Source organism: Acanthisitta chloris, unplaced genomic scaffold, assembly GCF_000695815.1.
Source record: "Acanthisitta chloris isolate BGI_N310 unplaced genomic scaffold, ASM69581v1 scaffold26167, whole genome shotgun sequence".
NCBI lineage: Eukaryota > Metazoa > Chordata > Aves > Passeriformes > Acanthisittidae > Acanthisitta > Acanthisitta chloris.
The window spans coordinates 1,297-20,514 of NW_008683535.1; the positions used below are offsets into that span (position 1 = coordinate 1,297).

At 47.4% G+C, this 19,218-nt stretch overlaps 2 protein-coding genes across 2 annotated transcripts; one reads left to right on the forward strand and one right to left on the reverse strand.

Moving 5' to 3' along the window:
• Positions 1–242: 242 nt before the first annotated feature.
• On the forward strand, positions 243–3,910 carry PARP16 (poly (ADP-ribose) polymerase family, member 16; the record flags this gene model as incomplete). The annotated part of the gene is made up of 5 exons (XM_009078983.1): positions 243–380; positions 1,136–1,342; positions 2,464–2,635; positions 3,019–3,160; positions 3,775–3,910. Coding segments are annotated over 5 exons (795 nt in total), but the record flags the coding sequence as incomplete, so codon positions are not given.
• Positions 3,911–9,857: 5,947 nt separating this feature from the next.
• Positions 9,858–11,825, reverse strand: LOC103806303 (gonadotropin-releasing hormone II receptor-like). Its single transcript, XM_009078984.1, has 3 exons — positions 11,319–11,825; positions 10,561–10,762; positions 9,858–10,264 (listed from the first exon to the last, which is right to left on the reverse strand). The coding sequence occupies exons 1-3, from the start codon at positions 11,823–11,825 to the stop codon at positions 9,858–9,860; spliced, it is 1,116 nt and encodes a 371-aa protein (XP_009077232.1).
• Between the last annotated feature and the right edge of the window lie 7,393 nt (positions 11,826–19,218).

Below are 19,218 nucleotides of genomic sequence, written 5' to 3' on the forward strand. Positions count from 1 at the left end.
TTTCTTTAGGGGTGTGTTCCTGTAAATACCTTACATATATTATTGGTAAATATAAATATTTATAGCTTGTCTGGTATTTGCTTTCAGAGAAACTGACAAACTTCCCCACAAACTGGATACAAATGTTTATATATCAGGACAGAACCTGTTTTTTAGTTTGTTGGGGTGAAATATAGTTTTGTTTTCACTAGAGGTCCCTGTTTAATCACAATGGAGCTTGTGCTAAATGCCTCTGTTGTTAGCTTGCAGATACCAACGCTCTACCAAGCCTGAAAGAACTCCTGGAATCTGTTCCAAACACAGATAAAAGGACCTGGGACCTGTTTAGTTGGATTCTGTCATCAAAGGTCTTCGTGATACAAAGTACTAAGAAACAGGAGGTAAGTTCTGAGTTCTGAAAGTCTTGAATAGAATTTGTCATTTAGGACAAATTTACACTTCAGAGAGTATTTCCTCCTGCCAGAATTAAGTTGGTTATTGTGAGAGCTTAACAGTTCAGTGTGAGTCCATTTTTTTCCCCTGTATACAGAGAGGGTTGTTTGGGTTTTTTTTTAAAATAAAATATTCAGGAACACTGGTTGGAAGAAATAGTTATCACTGTCAGTACTTGATGATGGGCAATGATTCCAGTTGATATAGCATGTTGTAGACAAAAGAGTCCAACTCATGTCCTGTTGGCACAGAGAAAGACTTTATCTTCTGCATAGTGCCCCAAAAATGGAAAGGTTGAGAGCCACTGAGGTACTTATCAGAGATCAAAATAGTTGTAGAGATTAGTAGCAAGATGAAAACAAGTTCTGTTTTCAATTTTTTCCTCTTCCAAGATCAGCGGATTAGTATATTTTCTCAGGAGCCAAAGCATAATTGTGATATTTTCCTTACATCATTAATTAATTCATAATCACAATTCAGGGTGGGGTTTTTTTCTGGAAAGAAGAATTAGGATTTAATTTTTACAGCAAGAGACTGTCAAAATTTGTGCTGTCCTCTCACTCCTCCTGAATTGTGACCGTGTTGAATTCTAACTCAGAAAAGCATCAGAATACGTTAAGCAATGTGAAGGCACAATAAGCAGAGTTTCCAGTGAGTAATCTAACACCACAAACCAACACTTATATTCCTTCCTGTTTTTCAGTACGAGAAGATCCAGGAACTCACAGGGATGTCTGGGGCTGCAGTTCCTGCTCCAGACTACCTCTTTGAGATCGTGTATTGTGATCAGATGAACGCCAAGTTTGCTGAGACCAAGGGAGAGCGGGACCTCATCTATGCCTTCCACGGGAGCCGCCTGGAGAACTTCCATTCCATACTGCACAACGGCCTGCACTGCCATTTGAACAGGGTGAGGCTCCTGGTCTTGGCACCATCTTCTCTTGGTCACTTGTAGCTAGAGACTCTTCTTAAAAATAGGCCCAGATTCCTCCAGGGGTATAAAATGTGCTGATGATCTTGTACTGCTGTTTTCACTCCAGTGTAGCTCTTTGTGGAGGGTGGTGTTGGATTTTCTGCTGCAGCCTGAGGGTAAAGACTGGAAGTGGCACAAAACTCTTTGCTACAGCATGGCAAATGGTGACTGTGCTTTGCTTCTTTGTAAGGAAGTGTAATTCCTCTCAAATACTGGCCTGACAGCCTGCAGCAGGGAACAGCCTGTCCATGGGAGCAGAGGAGAATAGTGGCCCAAGCAGTGCAGAGATTCTCTTTCTGCCTCCCTCATGTTTAGATCAGCAAAGGTTTAGGTGCTAATCACAAGTGGAGCCTTCTTTAAATGGGCAGGTTTAGGGAGACATCCCATAGGATTTTCACCTCTTCCAATTTCAGTGGAAAGGCAGTTGAGCCTCCTGGATTTTTGTATCAGCTGTAAGGCAGCTTTGGCACAGCACCTGCTTGACCTTCCAGTCAACCTGGACGATGTTTTTTCCCCACATTCTCTATGAGTAGTGGCTCACTAAGAGCAATGGACTTAATGGATTTATAGTTTTAGCCAGTGTGGCAAATCCTCTGATTCCAAGTTATTAAAACACTTCTATTTGAAAGGGATTTACAGTTGAAAAGTACTTCCCTGTTTTATAATGAAGCATGGATTTAGATGAAGTAAAGCCTTGCCTTGTTTGGGGAGGTTGGATCATATGAATGAATAAGTTGATGAAATGCCTCCTAACAGCAGGGCAGTCGTGTTGATGTAAAGTACTTATGCTGGCAAACTAAACCCAAATCCGGGAAAGCATGAATCTGTCCACACCACGGGCTGTGCCAGGCAGCTAATTTGAGGGATGGGAGAGGGCAGCAGCCCCACCCTGAGGAAGTTGTGCCAGGACAAAAACAGTGCATGGACCAGGCCCAACATGGGTCAGAAAAGCCTTTCGTAATCTACCTTCAGAAGCAGAACTGCCAGTCTGAAAGCAAAGAACGCTCGTTTGAGGTTTGCACCACAGGATCTTAGGATAGATTTCTGCTCTGTTTCAGACATCCCTGTTTGGTGAAGGCACCTACCTGACCAGTGACCTGAGCCTGGCTCTGCTTTACAGCCCTCACGGTCTCGGCTGGCAGCGAAGCGCTCTGGGCTCTATCCTCAGCTGTGTGGCTGTTTGTGAGATCATTGACCACCCTGATGTAAAGTGTCAGGTGAAAAAGAAAGGTGAGCATTGCAATAATAACTCTGTGTTGTAGTTCCGTCTGTCCTTCATGTTGTTTTTCTTTCCCTGTTAATATTAGCAGCTCCTCGAGCACTGAGTGGGAGACCCAACTCCTTGTCACCCTGAGCTGGGCCATAATGTCATCCATACCAAGGATGACTAGGAGTGGCATAGCCTCAAGCAAACTTCTCAGTCTATTCTTGGATGCTGAGGGATTCAGGGGAATACCAAGACTAGGTCTTTGGTTATCTCATTCCCATTCTTCTCAGGGGTGTGTATGGGGGTGTTGTTCTTTGCTTTTTTTTACAGTTCTTTGAAGTTTTGTCTGGGTTTTTTTTGCTCTTCTGTTCCACCTGAATCCTCTTCTTTTCTTTTCCCAATTCAGATTCAGCAGAAATAGACAGAAAAAGAGCAAGAGTGAAAAACAGTGAAGGGGGAGATGTACCACAGAAATACTTTGTCGTCACAAACAACCAGCTTTTACGAGTGAAGTACTTGCTAGTGTATTCACAGAAACAGCATAGGAGGTAAGAGTTCAGCTGTCTGGAGTGATGAGTGTGCTATAACAGCCAGATAAACACTTTCCATTGTTGAAAAAACACAGAAATATATGCTGCACTACCAGAATTTGTTTTTATTCCTGTTTCCTACAGAAATAGGCTTACTCCATCACGTTGCTTCTGTCTCACTCTTTGACACTCCTAGGCTCAGCTAAACTTGCTTTTTCACCAGACATGCAAGCACTTTATATCCTTGAGAGTTCTTATAATCTGTTTGTGGTAGGAAACCAAGAGTGAAAGTCTGGTGAGTGCAGCTCTTAAGACTAGGGCAGTCCTGACTCTGCCTTTATCTATCCTGAGTGGCAGCATTCGCCCAGCTAATCAACACGTGTGTGCAGGCCAGGCAGCTCCAGCTCCAAACCACAGAGAAAGGTGTGAACAGGAGGAGAAAAGACAGGACTGTGCACAGACTGAGGGAAAAGGGATGTGGAATCAGGATTTGTTAGTTATAGGAACTGTGGAACAAATTTATTTTTATTGCATTTGCTTGTTTAAAATAATGAAATCTAAGATACTGATTGCCAAGGTATTTGTGCATCTCTGAGACAATTCATGCCCTTTTCCCTTTTCTGACCTTCTAGTCAATCTTCCTGGTTTTACACCCACCGATTTGCCATAATGATGATGCTGTATCTGCTGCTGCTCGTAGTGATAGGGGCCAGCAACTCGCCAACCTTTGTCTACTACTGGCATAAAATGTTTGACTCGGAGAGATGAAGACCCCGAGATGATAAACTGTTCTTTTCACCACGTGCCTTAAGAATAGCTGATCTGCAACGCACTGCATCTGTGCCAGAGCTCTGGAAATAAAGGTGCCTAGAGCTTTCCTGTTCTGTCACCAATTTATTAATCCTCATGGCATCTCTGTATTTATTATTTCTGTGTTCCTGTGATTCATGAGGATGCCCAGGACAGCTGAAAAGGATCACAATGGTGCAGCTTAGCATGAACCAATTGTTAAGGGTCCATAAGAAAAAAGTTAAAATTAATGAAAACTAAGTGTGGAAACACTCAGGTGTAACTCCTTTTTGTCAAGCTGAGGTATGTTTGCACAAGTTGGAAAGGAGTATTTTTCTGTATGTCAGACAAAGCAACTTGTTGGGAGTCTTACCAGTATGTTTTCAGAAACTGAATTTAGTGATGTTTATCATGTGTCAATGCAGGTGGGATTACTTTTAAACTTTTAAAACTAACTTTAGCCAGGAAATTTTATATTTGAGCATAGTGATTGTAAAAATAAACAACAACCAACAAGAAATAAAACATAATCAACTGCCAAAATGGAATAAGTTAATGAATGTTTTTTTGAAGTTCATTGAATTAAAAAATAGAATGTTTTTCCCCCTCTGTGTAACATTGTTGTGTTTTAACCCCAGCTGGCAGCTAAGCACAAATCCAAAACATAGTCCCTCCAGTAGCTGCTGTGAGGAAAATTCACTCTGCCCTCGGACAAAACCAGCACAAACATCTACAAGGCTTGTGCTCTCAGCCATGATCTCTCTTGGACTTGCTTAGTGTGCAGGTCAGAGAAACTCAGGCCTATCAGCATCAATACTGAATAAGGATTATCATCAAACTGGGGGTTTGTTAGAGAACACACACAGGGATGCACAAGTTAGTCATGCAACACACGCAGGGCAACACTTTCTCCCTCCTGTCCAAGTCGTCTGTGTTTGTGGTTGTTACAAAACAACCTACAGCTGCTTGAAACAGAAAAAGGAGCGACGAAGTGACCTCTGATTAGTCACTGGGCATGGGATGACCCCATGAAGACCCAGGGTTCCTAGGCAAAGAGAAGTCAGGTGTGTGCCACAGTTCAGTCTTGCAATCCAGGCTTTAGCAGAGTTGATAAACTCTGGTTTTCATTGCATAGTGAACCCTAACCACAAAAAAGGAAAACAATCTCATCACATTTTTGCAGCAAATGAGTCTGTGATTACTACCTTACTCATTAAATATTTCAAAGAAAATCTTCTTCTGATGTTGTTCTGGTACCTAATTGCCAGAAATAATGACCTGGTAATCAGGTTTTTTTAACTCAAAGCTGAGAACAACTTAATTTACAGCACCCCCTCTTCTTGGTGGATGGAGCTAGATGCATTTATCCCAGTTAATTTTGCTGCCAGAACAAATTTATTTATTCACCATACAGCTTGCAAAACAAGAACATGATAATCCAATTCCCCCTTGCCTTTTACAGCCTGTTAATAATGCTCACTGTCAAAGCACACTGCGGCGCCTCAGCCCAAGAAGTGTCCCTGCTAATTATAGCAGTGATTTGCAATTAAAATACACATAAACCAATAATTCATTGTGCAACAGATTCGACTACTTTAGAGTAGTTTACTCCTTGATATTTCAATGCAGAAACTTGGGGTTTGAGACATGCATGGGGGTTCTGGGAATATTTGCCCATTTTTGATCCACCTCAGCATGTTTAGAGGAGGTAATGTGCCAGCCAGAAAACATAGAAGTATTGGATGCTGTCTAAAGGGTATTTGGTTGCAAAAAGCCTTGTATGTCTACAAAAAAATTCCCTTTTTTTTTTTGAACAGATGGGCTATTTGGGGCCCTTTGGGAAAGGAGGAGGTTCTGCAGCAGTTGTGGGATGGCTGGCTGCTGGCACCGCAGGGAAAGGCACAAACCTGGGAGTTCCTGAGCCAGATGAAAGGAACACAGCAGGGGTTTGAGGCTCTTTTCTTAGGGTTTCTTTGCATAGGAAAGTTTCTGAGAGTTAGCAAAAGGAGTAATAATAGCTCCAGGCTATGTCCCCAGAGAGAAAGCATCGTGGGGGGCTCATGGCAGACACGCACAGTCCAGCTCTGCAATGAAATCAGCAGGTATTAAAGGAAAAAAAAACCCAGCTTTTTCTGCTTTGATCAGTTTGAATAGACCCAAAAAATAAAAAGAGGTGGCTGCAGGTAGGGTGTAAGTCTTGATGGATGTGACTGCTTGTACCTCACTCTGCCAGGCCTGCAGGGATGCTGGACACAGCCTTCTCAGTGCTTCAGCTCCACAGCTGCAGAGCGAGGCAACAACACTGGGAAAATATTTTAAATACATTTAAGGTGCTTGGATTCTACCTAGCAGGCTGGCAAAATACTTAATATCCTACTCCCACGCTTGTTTTCTGTGCTCCCTGCTGATTTCAGCATGTGTTTCCCAACGTGGCGAGATGCAGTCAGCTGGATTAATGCGGGTATTGTGCTGAGTATCTAACAGTATTATGAATTAACCCAAGGTTTGTGTTAGCCTCTTAAGCCACTTGCGTGGCTCTTTGAACATGCACAGTGCTATAAAAACACCAACAGGGAATGAATCAGAATTTCCTCTGAACAAAGCACTGCTGTGTCTGAAACGGGCAGCCCAGGGCGAGGTCGAGGAGTTGTAAAATATAGAGCTACCTGCACTTATTAACGTGTTTGTTAGGTTAGCGTGGGGAATATTAAGGAACTGTTACTGAGCTGGACAAATCTGATCCTGCTGGGACTGCAAGAAGCATAGCAACTGGTGCTTCCTGGGGGAACAGGCAAATTTTGGGGAAGTGAGAGAAGTTTCCTCTCACAAGGGGAAATAGGCAATATATACAAAAGTATTTTTTGTCTCTCTATATATTTTATATATATCTATGGAGATCTCAGGAGCAAGCTGAGGAGAAAGGTGCTGTTGAAGATCAGGGGTTTGAGGCAACATGGGGAGAGAAGGAACCTGCAAAGAAAGCAGGTGGTGGGGAGAAGTGAGGCTCCAGGCTTCATGTTCCCAATGAGCGATGCAAAAAATCTTTTGCTCTCTAAAGTATGAGCAAATTTCAGAAATGCAGAATCAGAAATGCAGGGATATTCAATCCAGGCCTGGGCTTTAGTCCATCTCTGGCAGAACCCAGTCCTAGGTCGATCCCAGCTGCCCCAGGGAGGTGCTGCCCACCTGCTCACTCCCCCTTCCTGCATGTGGTGGGCACATGGCTTGGCAGCACACTCTCCCAGTGACATTTTCCTTCTCTCATGAAAGCTGTCATTTTGGGCACCTTGCCCACACTTCAGGCTTCACAAAATGTCACTTTGAGCACCAGCAATGGGAGGGAAGGTATCAAACAGGCAGGCAGAAAGAGCAGTGCTGGAGTGCCTGTAAGCATCCCAAGGGATGTGTTGTGTTCCCCCTAAGGACCAAGGTGTGCATGCTTGCCAGCACCCCAATTTTCCTACTCTTCATAGAATTATTTAGGTTGGAAAAGACCTCTAAAATCATCAAGTCCACCCAAAGCTAAACCTGTTCCTGCCCTCTCACTGTACCTATGAGGTGTAAAGTTGGTGGGTCTCTCCCACAAGGGAAAACGTGCTTCTTACTCCTCAGAGGTGGTCTTTAAGCTCTCTTAATTCGGTGCACGAGGAGATAAGTGGTCTTAAGTGCACGAGCAATGCTGGACCTGTTCTCTCCCTCTCAGCAGAAAGTGGATGAAGAAAGTTTTCACTAGATTAAAGACACTTTCCTGCTTACTCAAGGCTTGCCAGAAAACCAACGCACCTTTAAGGTCTGCCTCCCATCAGCTGTCATCAGTAGTGTAAACAGAGAGACCAAAGGAGCATCTGATGAATCAGTTAGTTTCCCCTATTGCAAGTCATTCCCATCACCTTACAAGAAGCCCTTTTTTGCCAGCCTGGCAGCAGCCAGCCCTGCTCTGTTAGCATTGTGTAATTAACCTTGAGCAGAACCGGCCCAGGAAAGCCAAACTGCAATTATGCATCTCATTGGAGTTTGGATGCTTCCTAAATGGCTCACACTAATCCCCACCAGTTGGTCTGGTCTCCTGCAGTTCTAATTGATTTTTTGTCTCCTTGGGCAGCATGTTTAGCATAAATGATAGTTGGCATAGGGAAAGGCAAGTGCTTACACCCATCTACAGCTCAGCATCACCCTGAGCACGGTGGCTGGCCCTATCCTCCTTGCTCAGCCTCAGTCACCCTGCAAGGACTGCTTGCTACCCCTCCAATTTTAATAATTTGCTAGCTGGGGCACTGGGAGAGATGCTGTCTGACTGATGGGGAGCCATTCGGCTTGGAGACAGGGTCAAGAAAGCTCAGTGCCCAAAGGGAATTTGCTTTCTTGGGGGAGACACCTCCCAGCTTCCCTATGCATGCAACCACAGCAAGCCAAGACTTGTTTTTAAAACAAAGCTCTTTCATCCTGATAAAGTCCAGATGCTCATTCAAAGCTGTGGTGGCCACAAAAATAGCCAAGGAACTGCCTCCTGCCAAGTCCAGAGCTCCTGAGCTGCCCAAAGATTTCACAAAACCGAAAAAACAACAACCCACCTGGCTCAAAACTAAACTTCTCTTCAAAAGGAAAAAATGCATTTAATAACAATCAGCAGAGAACGAACAAAGGCATAATCCACTATTCCTAATAGCCTGGAAAAGACAACACAGTTGAATAAACCCATCTCTTCAACCCACACCCAGAGAAGAGACCTCCACCTTCCCAAACAACTTCTGGCACAGTGATGGAAAGCAAACAATCCATATTACTCACCACAGTTTAGCTGATCCCTCTAGCAGCCTTCCTTACCCTCACAGTGCAGCCAAAACCTCTCACCCTCCCACCTGGCACTAAGAGGTGCTGGTGGGCCCTCCACCTACCAGATGCTTCCCATCACCTTCCTTGTTGGGACACTCTGGGCATCACTTGTAGAGTGGCTGCTCCTGCTCTGTTTGGGACAGAGCCGAGGGGCTGGTGTTGGGTCAAGCTCTTTGGGTAAAGCAAATGTGTCCTGCATGTGGTCTGAAACCTGCCAGCTTGTGCCCTGGGACATGGGGACAGAGAGGTCAAGAGGGGCTGGGCAGTGACTGGTCTGGTTCTTACTCTCTGGTTACCCCAAATACCCTCCTTTCCGGTCAGCCCAGTGATCCAGAGAGCTGATGTGTCCAAACCATTCTCTGCACACCAGAACAAAGTAGCAGGGCCTGTTTTCCCTTCTGGCTATCTCCAAAAGAGAGAAGAAACCTCATTCGACTGTAGTTTGTTGCACCACTCTTGCCCGAGCCCCTCCATCCCTGCAGGACTCCCTCACTCCCCACCGTGTCCAGGGGGACTAATGCTGATCTTTCCCAAGGTTTGTCACACAGACATGAGAGATCTGGGCAGGCTCTGTGCCAGAAGATCTGACATTTCCAGAGAACTTTTCCTACAAGAGATGGGAAAAAATGGAGTGAAAACCTGTGATCACACCTTTGCAGCCTCAGGGTGACACCACTTAGCTCTGTGCATCCTTGCAGCTCTGCACCTGGTGTAGGTGCAAAGGGCACTTGAAGACTGGCCACCCCATGGCATGACACCAGATCATAGAGGAGATGGTGAGCCTCCTCCCAGGGGTTGATGCTGGAAGTGTGTCTTATGTTTAATCCCAGAATCAGCACTAGGGCATGCGTTGGGTACAAACAGGATGATTTCTAGTTGTCTCATTCTGCCAGAATATGGCAGAATGACCATAAATACCCCCAAATTTTTTTCACCCTGAGTACAGGTGGAAAATATATTCCCAGTTTCTGGCCAGAGACCCTCACACACCAAAGCTGTGTGAGAAACCTCATCAGGACATTCTCCAGAATGATCGTATGGGACAAAGCAGCCCCTGAAGCTGTACCCATCTCCTCGTGGGTACATTTCTTCATCACACTGTGCTGGCAGTTGTCCCATTGGAGCCCCCTGATGCCACCCCACCATTTACAGCACCGTCCTTGATGTTCTTCTCTGAGGCTGAGATGGGGTTTTGTCTTTTGTGCCTGGTGATGGCTGTTTCAATGCCCCTGAGACACAACTGCACATCCTCCCGAAAGGAGGGAGTGTACAGTCCATAAATGACAGGGTCAGTGCAGGTGTGCAGCAGGCCAAAGAGGAAGAAGCTGTGGTTGACATACTCCGGCATCTTTTGGATCATGGCTGGCTGGAACCAGTACCACAAGCCCAGGAGGTAGTATGGGGTCCAGCAGATGATGAAGGTGGCAACAATCACTATGGTCATCTTGAGAGTCTTCATGCGTGCCTTGGAGATGTGGTCATTCTGATTTCTTGTCAAACCTGCCAGGGAAAGTCAAAAGGATAGTTGGAGATAGGGGAAAATGAGGAAAGCAACCATCTGTGATTGTGCTTTCTGCCAGAGATGGAAGACCATCTCATGACCTTCTGCTTCCTTCAGGTCCATGGTCTGCAGGAAGCAGAAGACAGTGAGGAATGGGGTCAAGAAGTTTGTGGAAAACCCCTTAGTTGATATATCCTTCAAAGGGTGTTGTCACAGACCCAACAACACCATCAGGCTGGAGAAGGTTCAGTCATGCAGTCCTGGTGGACACTAAAAGGGCTGGGGACCTACTTACCTTTATTGATCTTTAGCTGTCTACTGATCTCCCAAAGAATCCGGATGTAGCAAACGATCATGACGCTCAGGGGGGTGATGTAGAGGGTGGTGAAGGTGAACATGTTGTAGACAGTTTCCTCCCAGTGTGCTCGGAAGCTTCCGTGAGTAACACACTGGGTGAAGTTCCCTCCTGGGATCGTGTGCAGGTGGAAGAGGAAAAGCTGAAATGGAGAACCAAAGAATAACTCAGAGAGGCTTTGAAATGGGGCACCATGTCCTGGAGATGCTGCTGGCTGTGCATGGAGAGCACCTCCCTGCTGCTGTCAGACTGGGAGAGACACTCTGGGCACCTAACTCATGGCTATGGCCAAAGTGGGTGGGATCTGATGGCTGAGAAATCCCATTTTCTGGACATAAGAAATGTTATTTTGGTCTGGAACTGCTCAGGTTCACCTTGGTCTGCTCCAACTGACTGCAGTGTTGCAGAGGTGCATTTTTTGGGAGAAGATAATCATGTGCCTGAGGAATAAAAAATAGTGGACATCATTTTTCCCTAGCCCTTAGTGTAACACCTTGATGGAGGCACTGAACAGGTGCTGTAAGGAAGGTGCAAAGCAGCACTGAACACCCAGTGCACAACCACATTGCTTAGTTCAACTCAGTGGTGGTAGAGCCCATGGATTGGGATGGATTGACTGGGGATGCCAGGATGGGGAATGCCTTCCCCAAAACCACTCCAGCCTGGGCAAACTCCACGTGGAGACCACTGATTCCTACCTGGGGCAAAGCCAGGAGCACGCTGGCAGCCCAGGCAGCGCGGAGCAGCATCCCATTGCGGCGATGAGTGTGGGAGAAGGGATGGAGGATGGCTGCTTGCCGGTCCAGGCTGATGACCACCAGCACCAGTGCGACCGCATACATTGCAAAGAGCTTGAGGAAATTGAGGATCTTGCAGGAGATGTCCCCTCCATACCACTGCACTGTCACATTCCACGCCGCATCCAGGGGCATCACTGTCACTGTCACCAGCAGGTCGGCCACAGCCAGGCTGAGGATCAGCGGCTGCACGTGGGATTTCCTCCTCTTCCTCAGCAGGCTGCCAAGCACCGCCGCGTTGCTGCCCGCCGCCAACAAGAAGAAAATGGCTGTGATGATCACACGGACCTTTGCTGCTTGTGTGAACTGTGGCTCGACCCAGTACTGGGGGTAGGTGGAAACTGAGACATTGGTGTCCTCCCGCACGGTGGGGCAGTGGGGAGATGCAGGGAGCTGCTCCTCACTCATCCCCTGCCAAAACATGGGTGGCAAAGTGAACCCCTTCTCGGGGGCTATGTAGTGTGCTGCAGTTCAGTATAAGGAGAAATGGGGAGATAGTGGCATCTGCAACCTGCCGATCCTGTCCTGTCCCATCTTATCCCATCCTGTCCCTGCCTGTCCCCTCTGTGCTGCCCATTTTGCTGAGCCGCCACGTCCCTCAGTCACGGTGACATGGGCCAGCCGCCCTCTCTGTCTAACCCCTGCTGGAGCTATAGTGACTGCTCACACAGACATATATTTTTAGCCCTTTGCAAGGCAGTTGAGCAGCTGGGAAGCAGGAGTGGTGGCCAGGACCATGGGACGAGTTGCTGCCTGCCAGCATCCTGCTGGGAATGGGTCATACCAGAGCTGGCTGAGCCTGTGCTGGGGCAGCCGTGCTTAGTTCAAGGACTCGTCCTTCCAAACGGGGTTTGCAAGCAGGGCTCAGATTTTTAGAAACCCCATGGCCCTTCCCCTTAGTCTGTTAAATCTTAATGGTCCACCTCTATCTCCAATGCTAGATCTGGGGCTGTGGGTGGGAGCACCTGGGGGTAGTCAGGAGGAAGATCCCACACTGTTCAGGGACTGACAGCAGTTCTTGGGAGAGGATCACGGTGGTATTTAGGACCCTGAACCTTCCCAGGGCGCAAGCAGTACCAGCTCAACACCTCTGTACCTTTCCCTTGGGAGGCAAAGCAGGAGGAGGAGGGGAAGGTAGAACCCCACAGAGACGGGAGGTGGCTGGGGGGTGATGAGCAGCATGGTGGTCCCCACACTTGATTTAATTGCCCTTTTTTCCTGAGCAGAACTCACATTTCAAGGGCAAATACTTCCAGCTCTTGGGAACACGAGCTGTTAATAATCCCAGCTGCAGGTACAGTACATCTCTTACTGTTTCAAGCATCTTCCTGTTTGCTGATACCAAAATAAAGCATTCCTCACCTTTGCACAAATAACAGGAGCAGCAGAGATCAAATCTGGCTCCCCAGCTCTGCAGGATGGAGATGCTGACACCTTGCAGCAAACCTCCCTCCTCCAACATCCCCAACCCGAACCCCCTTCCCCCTTCCCCTTGCTGCCTTCATGCCCTCCCTCCCCAAAAGCCAACCCAACACACAAACAGCAAAAAGAAAAAGCAGTTTAAAAGTACCAAGCTGTTTGCTGGCTGTCTGGAGGAAACCAGGAGGAACCGGTGTCCAGGTCAGGATTTATCCCAGCTGATAGGAACATACCTGGCATACGCATGCCCTGACGCCAAGAGAAGATGCTCTGTGTCTTTCCCACGGGTCTCCCACTGCTGCGGTGCTGAGTCAGGATGCTCCAATATTCCTTTGCATCACATCTCTGCAACAAAGCTTGAAGCAGTAAAATTTTCCCTTGCCAGCGGCCAAGCCGGGAGCGACACTGCTGCTAGCACAGGCGTATGCAGACATCTGGAGATGGGAGTGCTGCTGCAAACATCCCCTGCACCGGCAAAGCAAGGTGGGCACTCACGGGCAGCCTGGCTCAGGCAGCTGCTGGCACCCCTGCCCTCATCATCTTAACGAGCTGCCCGATTAATGAGCAGGCAGCAGGGATGATGACAAAGCTGCTGTAATACAAGAAATGGCCAAAATTCAAGATGTTGTGGCCAAATGTGGCTCCATGAGGGATAAGTGCCAACACTGCCTGCACTGTTTTTTAATAAATACAGGAAAATGAGTTAATTATCCCTGGAGTTAGTGATGAATGTCCCGTTGCTCAGACAACCAGGAGACTCGCAGACGCTCACACACACCTCAGCAATGCTCCTGGACCACACGGGTCCGTGGGAGCATCACAGGTACGTGCCTGGACTGGGAATGCTCTGAGATTAATAACGAGAAACTTGGGTCATTTTGCCATTTTAATGAATACACTTTTTTTTTTTCTGCACTTGATCACTTCCCATCTTGTCCTTTCTGTATTTCTTGCAGCATAAGGCAGTGAGAGAGAAGGACTCTGGGAGGGACAAAGAGCTCACAAGAGCTTAAAAAATATGATGTGCAATGCAAGGGCAGGGAGGGAAACTGAGGACAACCTACTTGTTTGGCCAGAAAAAGGGCTGTGGGAGTGACAGAGCCAATCCTGCTGGGGCCAGCACTGGCAAACACACTCCCAGCAGCATCACAAGCACTTTCATTACATGACAATAGACCTCCACTTCTCCTGGGCTATTAAATTAAGGAGCACATAGCTCTGTGTTCCTCCCCAAGAGGAGAAAATTAATTTTCTGGGTTAGGTTTTTCATCATTAAACTTACTCTTACTTATTTTCAGGAGGAAATGCTCAAGCTCTGAGTGGGGTTGCACCATCAATGAGGCTGCTTTGCATGCAGGAGTGCTCCTGGGCACAAGCAGAAAAGGAGATTTTCCCCTTTGTGCATGTAAGAGTTGAATTTTGTGGCAGAGGGATTGGCTTCTGAGACTCGGGAGATGCTGCAGGTGCTGGACCACATTAGCCCTGGAGTCCCCTAAAACCTCCATCACTTCTGCACGGAACTGCTGAAAGGGATCAGGCTGGAAACTCACTGCTCAGAGCCACAGAGAGCAGTTCCTGCATCCAAAGTGCTTTGTATCACTTAGTAAATGTGACATAAATGATGGGAAATGTGAATTAAATGATATAAATGAGAGGAAAGAGGAAAGCAGACCCACCAACAGCACTGCCAATGAGCACCAGCCACCCTTGCCACATGGGAGAGGACTGTCCCCATCACCTCCTTACCTGGAAGAGCATTGCCCACCAGTGCCATGGGAATGAGTCTGGTCCCTGAGGGGGAAAATGTCATAAAACCCACAAAGAAGTTGGGTAGAAGTCTGTTTGTACAGCAGTCACCTCCTCCTGGCATTAGGCTCCTGCTTAAAGCTGAGATTAATTCGGCCCCACACGCTCATCCTTATTTTTCCTTTCATTTAGCTCTTTGCACCTGCATGAAAGCAATTAAATAGCGAGTCAGGAATGTATTCCCTGTCTGTCCTCTGTCCTGGCTGATGGCCTTTTTGTCTAGAAATGTCCTCTCCATCCCCGACTGTGTGATGCAAGAGAGGAACAGGATTTTTCTTGGGAACTGTAAGTCTTGCTCATGCCACAACAAAGCCTTTAGTCCCTGTTCGGAGAGGATTTTTTTAGCATACCATCACACAGAAATGTCCTGGGCATGTATTAGCAATAAGTCTTAATTTAAGGGTGGGGTCCCTTATTGAAATGACTATTTTTCTCCAACGTTTGCACAGTAACCCCCTTGTGTTTTCTCTCTTTTTATTTTTTTTTTTTTTTTTTTACCCTCAAAGGTCAGCTTGGATGTTGTCTGCTCAGCAGCCTTCAGCCGAATCTTTGAACACTGGTTTAACGATCAGAGAGTTTTGGCCTCCAAGATTAGGAAACAGTGCTGGCAGGCAGGGCTTGTTTCCATACATCCCAGCTTGGCTCTTCTCAAAATCCCCTCCTTTTGGGATGCTGCCCCAGTACATCCTCAGAGCTGCAGCCCAGTGCTGGGACATGAGGAGACAGAGCATCCCTCAGCATCCCCAAACAGGACTTATCTCCCCAAATCCATATGGTTCATCCTAGGATGCTGGAGAAAACAGAAATCAGAAAGCCACATGGGGTAGTATAGCCCTGCTGGCAATTTCTGCATGAGCCGACCTTGAACAAAAATGCAAGTGCTGTGTTTTTCCATCGGACATCCCATATAAACTGGGATTTCATCCAGAGAGAACAGCGTGGGATATAACTTCCATTAACCTATTGCAAATGCAGGACAGGGAACCTGCTGGTGTTTATCCTGATAAATCACTGCCAGGATCTTGGCTTCCCAAAGAGAGACAAACTTGTATTTTTCTCTCTGAGAGAAACTCCAGCTGCTGAATGTCATGGAGGGTAAGGATGGGTGATTCTTCAGCTGGACCCATCACCTGCACCCTCATCCCCACCATCCTCATCCCAGGCAGGTGCTTCTGCCAGGCTGGCTGCTAAAACCTCCCCTTTGCTCAGAAACCCCTCATGATTCCAGACTTTTTCTTTAATGCTGATTTTTTTCCCCTTCAATTCTTCTTCTCCTCCAAACCTTGAATTGTCTCAGGAGCAGCTGGTCCAAGGAAATTTTTGTCTCATACTGGACTCGAAACAGAAAGTCTAGTCAGGGACATCTGACATGCAATGTTTTTGTGAGTAAATACCAACGTCCATGAAGTCATTTCCCGGGGTTAGAAATGAGCTCACCTCTGGAACAGCTTCTCTTCTTACCCAAAGTTCACAAGTCAAGCGGTTGGGAAGCTCCCAGTTTTCACCCTTCCCATTAAAGAACAGCATCATAAAAACCAACATGGTGCCACCTCCACCTGTACTCTACAGACAGGTCCAGAGTGGGGTATCACCCGAAACTGCCCAAAATCTTTGCAGCAAGAGGCAGAAGCACAAAGCTCAGCAGTCACTGGGGATAAACCAGCACCTCATTCTGCCTGCTCACTCGGCTCTGGTCACTCAGCTGAGCCTGCCAGGAGGGATGGTAATTGCTGTTCCTCCTGGGGATAATCTGGGTCATCCTGTCCCCCTCCTAAAATCCTTTGTTTAAAGCAGAGGGAGGGATCTTTCATGCCCTCTGGGCTCAATTACTTGGTAAACCGTGTCTTTAGATTATTGCTTGGTGAAACAATGTGCTGTTTCTGATTCAGCTTTGTGTATCAAAACCTTGCTGATAAAAGTCCTCCTCCGGAGTGGGTATCATGCCATCAGACAGCAGTGCTGAGGAAAACATGTCCAAACCTGCTGCAATTCCCACCTTTTATGACCCTGGCTGATGCTCCTGGTGCTGCTGAGCCCAGGTGTCCAGAGCATCATTCCCAGTGGTACCCTAAATTTACATCTTTCCACATGGAGCAACAGCTCTCAGGGTCATTCCTCCATCTTTCACCAGGGCATCATGACCCTCTGGTCATCCCCCTCCCCATCTCTAAACTAGACAAGAAAGATGAGAGAATTTATCACCCTAGACCAAACCCTGAGGTAAAGCTCCAGAAAACACAGTGGGATTTGGTGCAGAGTCCTGTCTGCTCACCACCAAGTGATAAAACCTGGTTTCCTGTGTGCATCACCACTCCACCCACAGCTCAGCTGCCCCACAGTAGCTTTGCTTCCCTGCCCAAGCTGGAATTTATTTGGGGAGGGAATTATTTGTGAACTTTCCCCTGGCACTCCAGCCCTGTGATGCTTCAGTTCCCAGTAGAGCAAGAAAATCACCCGCAGGGTCGATGAAGGGGCCATGGGTCTCCTTCGGCTCCAGCACACACTGACCCAGCCAAGGCTCTCACTGCCCTAACTGGGTATTTTTCTTGAGCTGGAAGAAATTATGAAATGCCCATGTTTTCGTTGTGACTAACCATGGAAGTGAACAATTTTGCCCTTGTTTTTGGATGGGGTTTAGTAGCTCTTTGCCTTTGCCTTCTGTGCACTCTTTTATCCTCCACTTTTTTTACTCCCTGTGGGACCTGCCCATCATTTTGCCTCAAATATCCTCCTCCCTCCAAGCTCCCGAATTGGACTCTGTGTCCCAAGACTGCATTTCAGTGCTCCCTTTAGGTGCTCCTTTCCAAACACCACATTCAAGTGCTGGTCTCCTTTGTTGCACTGGGGCAGAGGTGAGATGTGAGCTGACATCCCTGAGGGACCCTTAGCAGTATTACCCAGTGCTTGTAGGAGCAGTAAGCAGGGAACACCTCCCTTGACACTTCTTTACCATACACCTCATATCTCCAAGTGGTTTTCAAGGCTTAAAAACACCCCTGGGTGAACTTTATGCAAGGACATGATCCTTTGCTTTTGGAAAGGATCAGTGGCTTGGTGGGGACAGATTCCATCAACGCTGAATTGAATGAGCCAAAAGGATATAATTTCTGCTCTTCCGCTCTGTTTTTACCCTCCTGCAAGAAATCTGCTCTGAGCCAAGACCTGGGACTGCAAGACCCAGGTGTCCTTTGGGATGAGCATCAGTGCTGATATCTCCCTCTCTCTAGATCTGGCCTCCCCAGCAAGGCATTTCTGGGAGGCATCACTCAATCCGATACCAGGACATTGCACCAAGTTTCTCTCTGAAAGAGCTCATCTCTCATGCTGCCTACCCAACCTGCTCTCAGCAGATTTCATCTCAGCCAGGCCAAGGTGCTCACACTGGGAACTGCCAGTCCTTCCTTCAGCAGCGCTTGGCCCCACCAAACCCTCTGGTGTGCTCCCGGCAAACACACATTTACCCTCCGGCGAAAGCTGATATGGCCACGTATTCCAGGGGGAATCCCAGCAGCGCTGGAATTAGCTCGGCAGAGACTGGCTTTTCTGAGCATGCTCTTGGCACAGTGCATGAGGTCATGAGATATTTTACATCTCCGGCCGCCCCCGTGACCACAGGCACTCCGGGAAGGAGAGGCATTTCCATGCTGTCTTTTGCCAGTGTCGATGCTGGCAAACTCTCTTGGAGCCAAAACCTGGGGGTGAATCGGCCCTAACTACCCCAGCCTAGACTCAGCTCCATGTGGCTCAGTGCAAGAATTAGCCTGACATAAATTCCCACATGGTGGGGAAGCTTCCACCTTTCTGCCTATTCCATGTAGAGGCTCATCCACACACTCAAAAACACCCTTTAACGTGAAGCTTTGCTTTCATTGCCATCACCATTGCCTCTGGCCTGTCTTACACAACCTACACCTCTCCCATGTGCTTCCAGTGTGATCCCTGCAGCACAGAAGAAAGACCAAGTGGAAGACCCAAGCCCTTCCCTGCATGCTTATGGATCAAGTGGATTTGTGCTGGTCTTCAGGAAAAATTGGCCAGTGCTTTGCTGGTTCAAATCACTGCAAACCTGCCTGCCTTGACCTGGCTTATAGCAAGAAAATCATGGAGGAAAAGGCACAGCTGAGACCAGGGACTGTCATCCCATGCACTGGTGGGAGGCTGTGCTCCGTGCCAGCACAGGTGCCCAGCCTGGAGATCATCCCAGCCCAAAGCCAATGCCCGTAAATAAGAGTAATAAATTAAGGATTTCTTCAGGAGCAGTTAATTACCCAAATCAACACGAGCTTTGACACAGGATGGTCTTTGTCCACCAAACCTTGCCCAGAGCTAAAGCAAACAGCCAGTGGGCTGTGGGTTGGAGTTCTGCTTCTGCCCTTCCTCCTTGGTGTAAATGTCTCCGTTGAGGTGCTGTTCTGGCTTGGACCTGGCCACATTCCCATCAAGACCGTTCCCATCCTGCAACTGCTTTTCCATCACTGATCCAAAGTTCAGGCCCTGCCACAGGCCCACAGCAGGATGTTCCCAGCATGTATTGGTGCCACACCAGCACACAGCACCTTGATGATGCCCTGCAAGC

Coding starts and splice junctions, on each gene's coding strand:
- LOC103806303 (XM_009078984.1), bottom strand. CDS start 11,825: ATGAGTGAGGAGCAGCTCCCTGCATCTCCCCACTGCCCCACCGTGCGG. Junction 10,763..11,318: donor TGCTCCTGGCTTTGCCCCAG/GTAGGAATCAGT, acceptor TCTCCATTTCAG/CTTTTCCTCTTCCACCTGCA. Junction 10,265..10,560: donor ACAGCTAAAGATCAATAAAG/GTAAGTAGGTCC, acceptor TTTCCCTGGCAG/GTTTGACAAGAAATCAGAAT.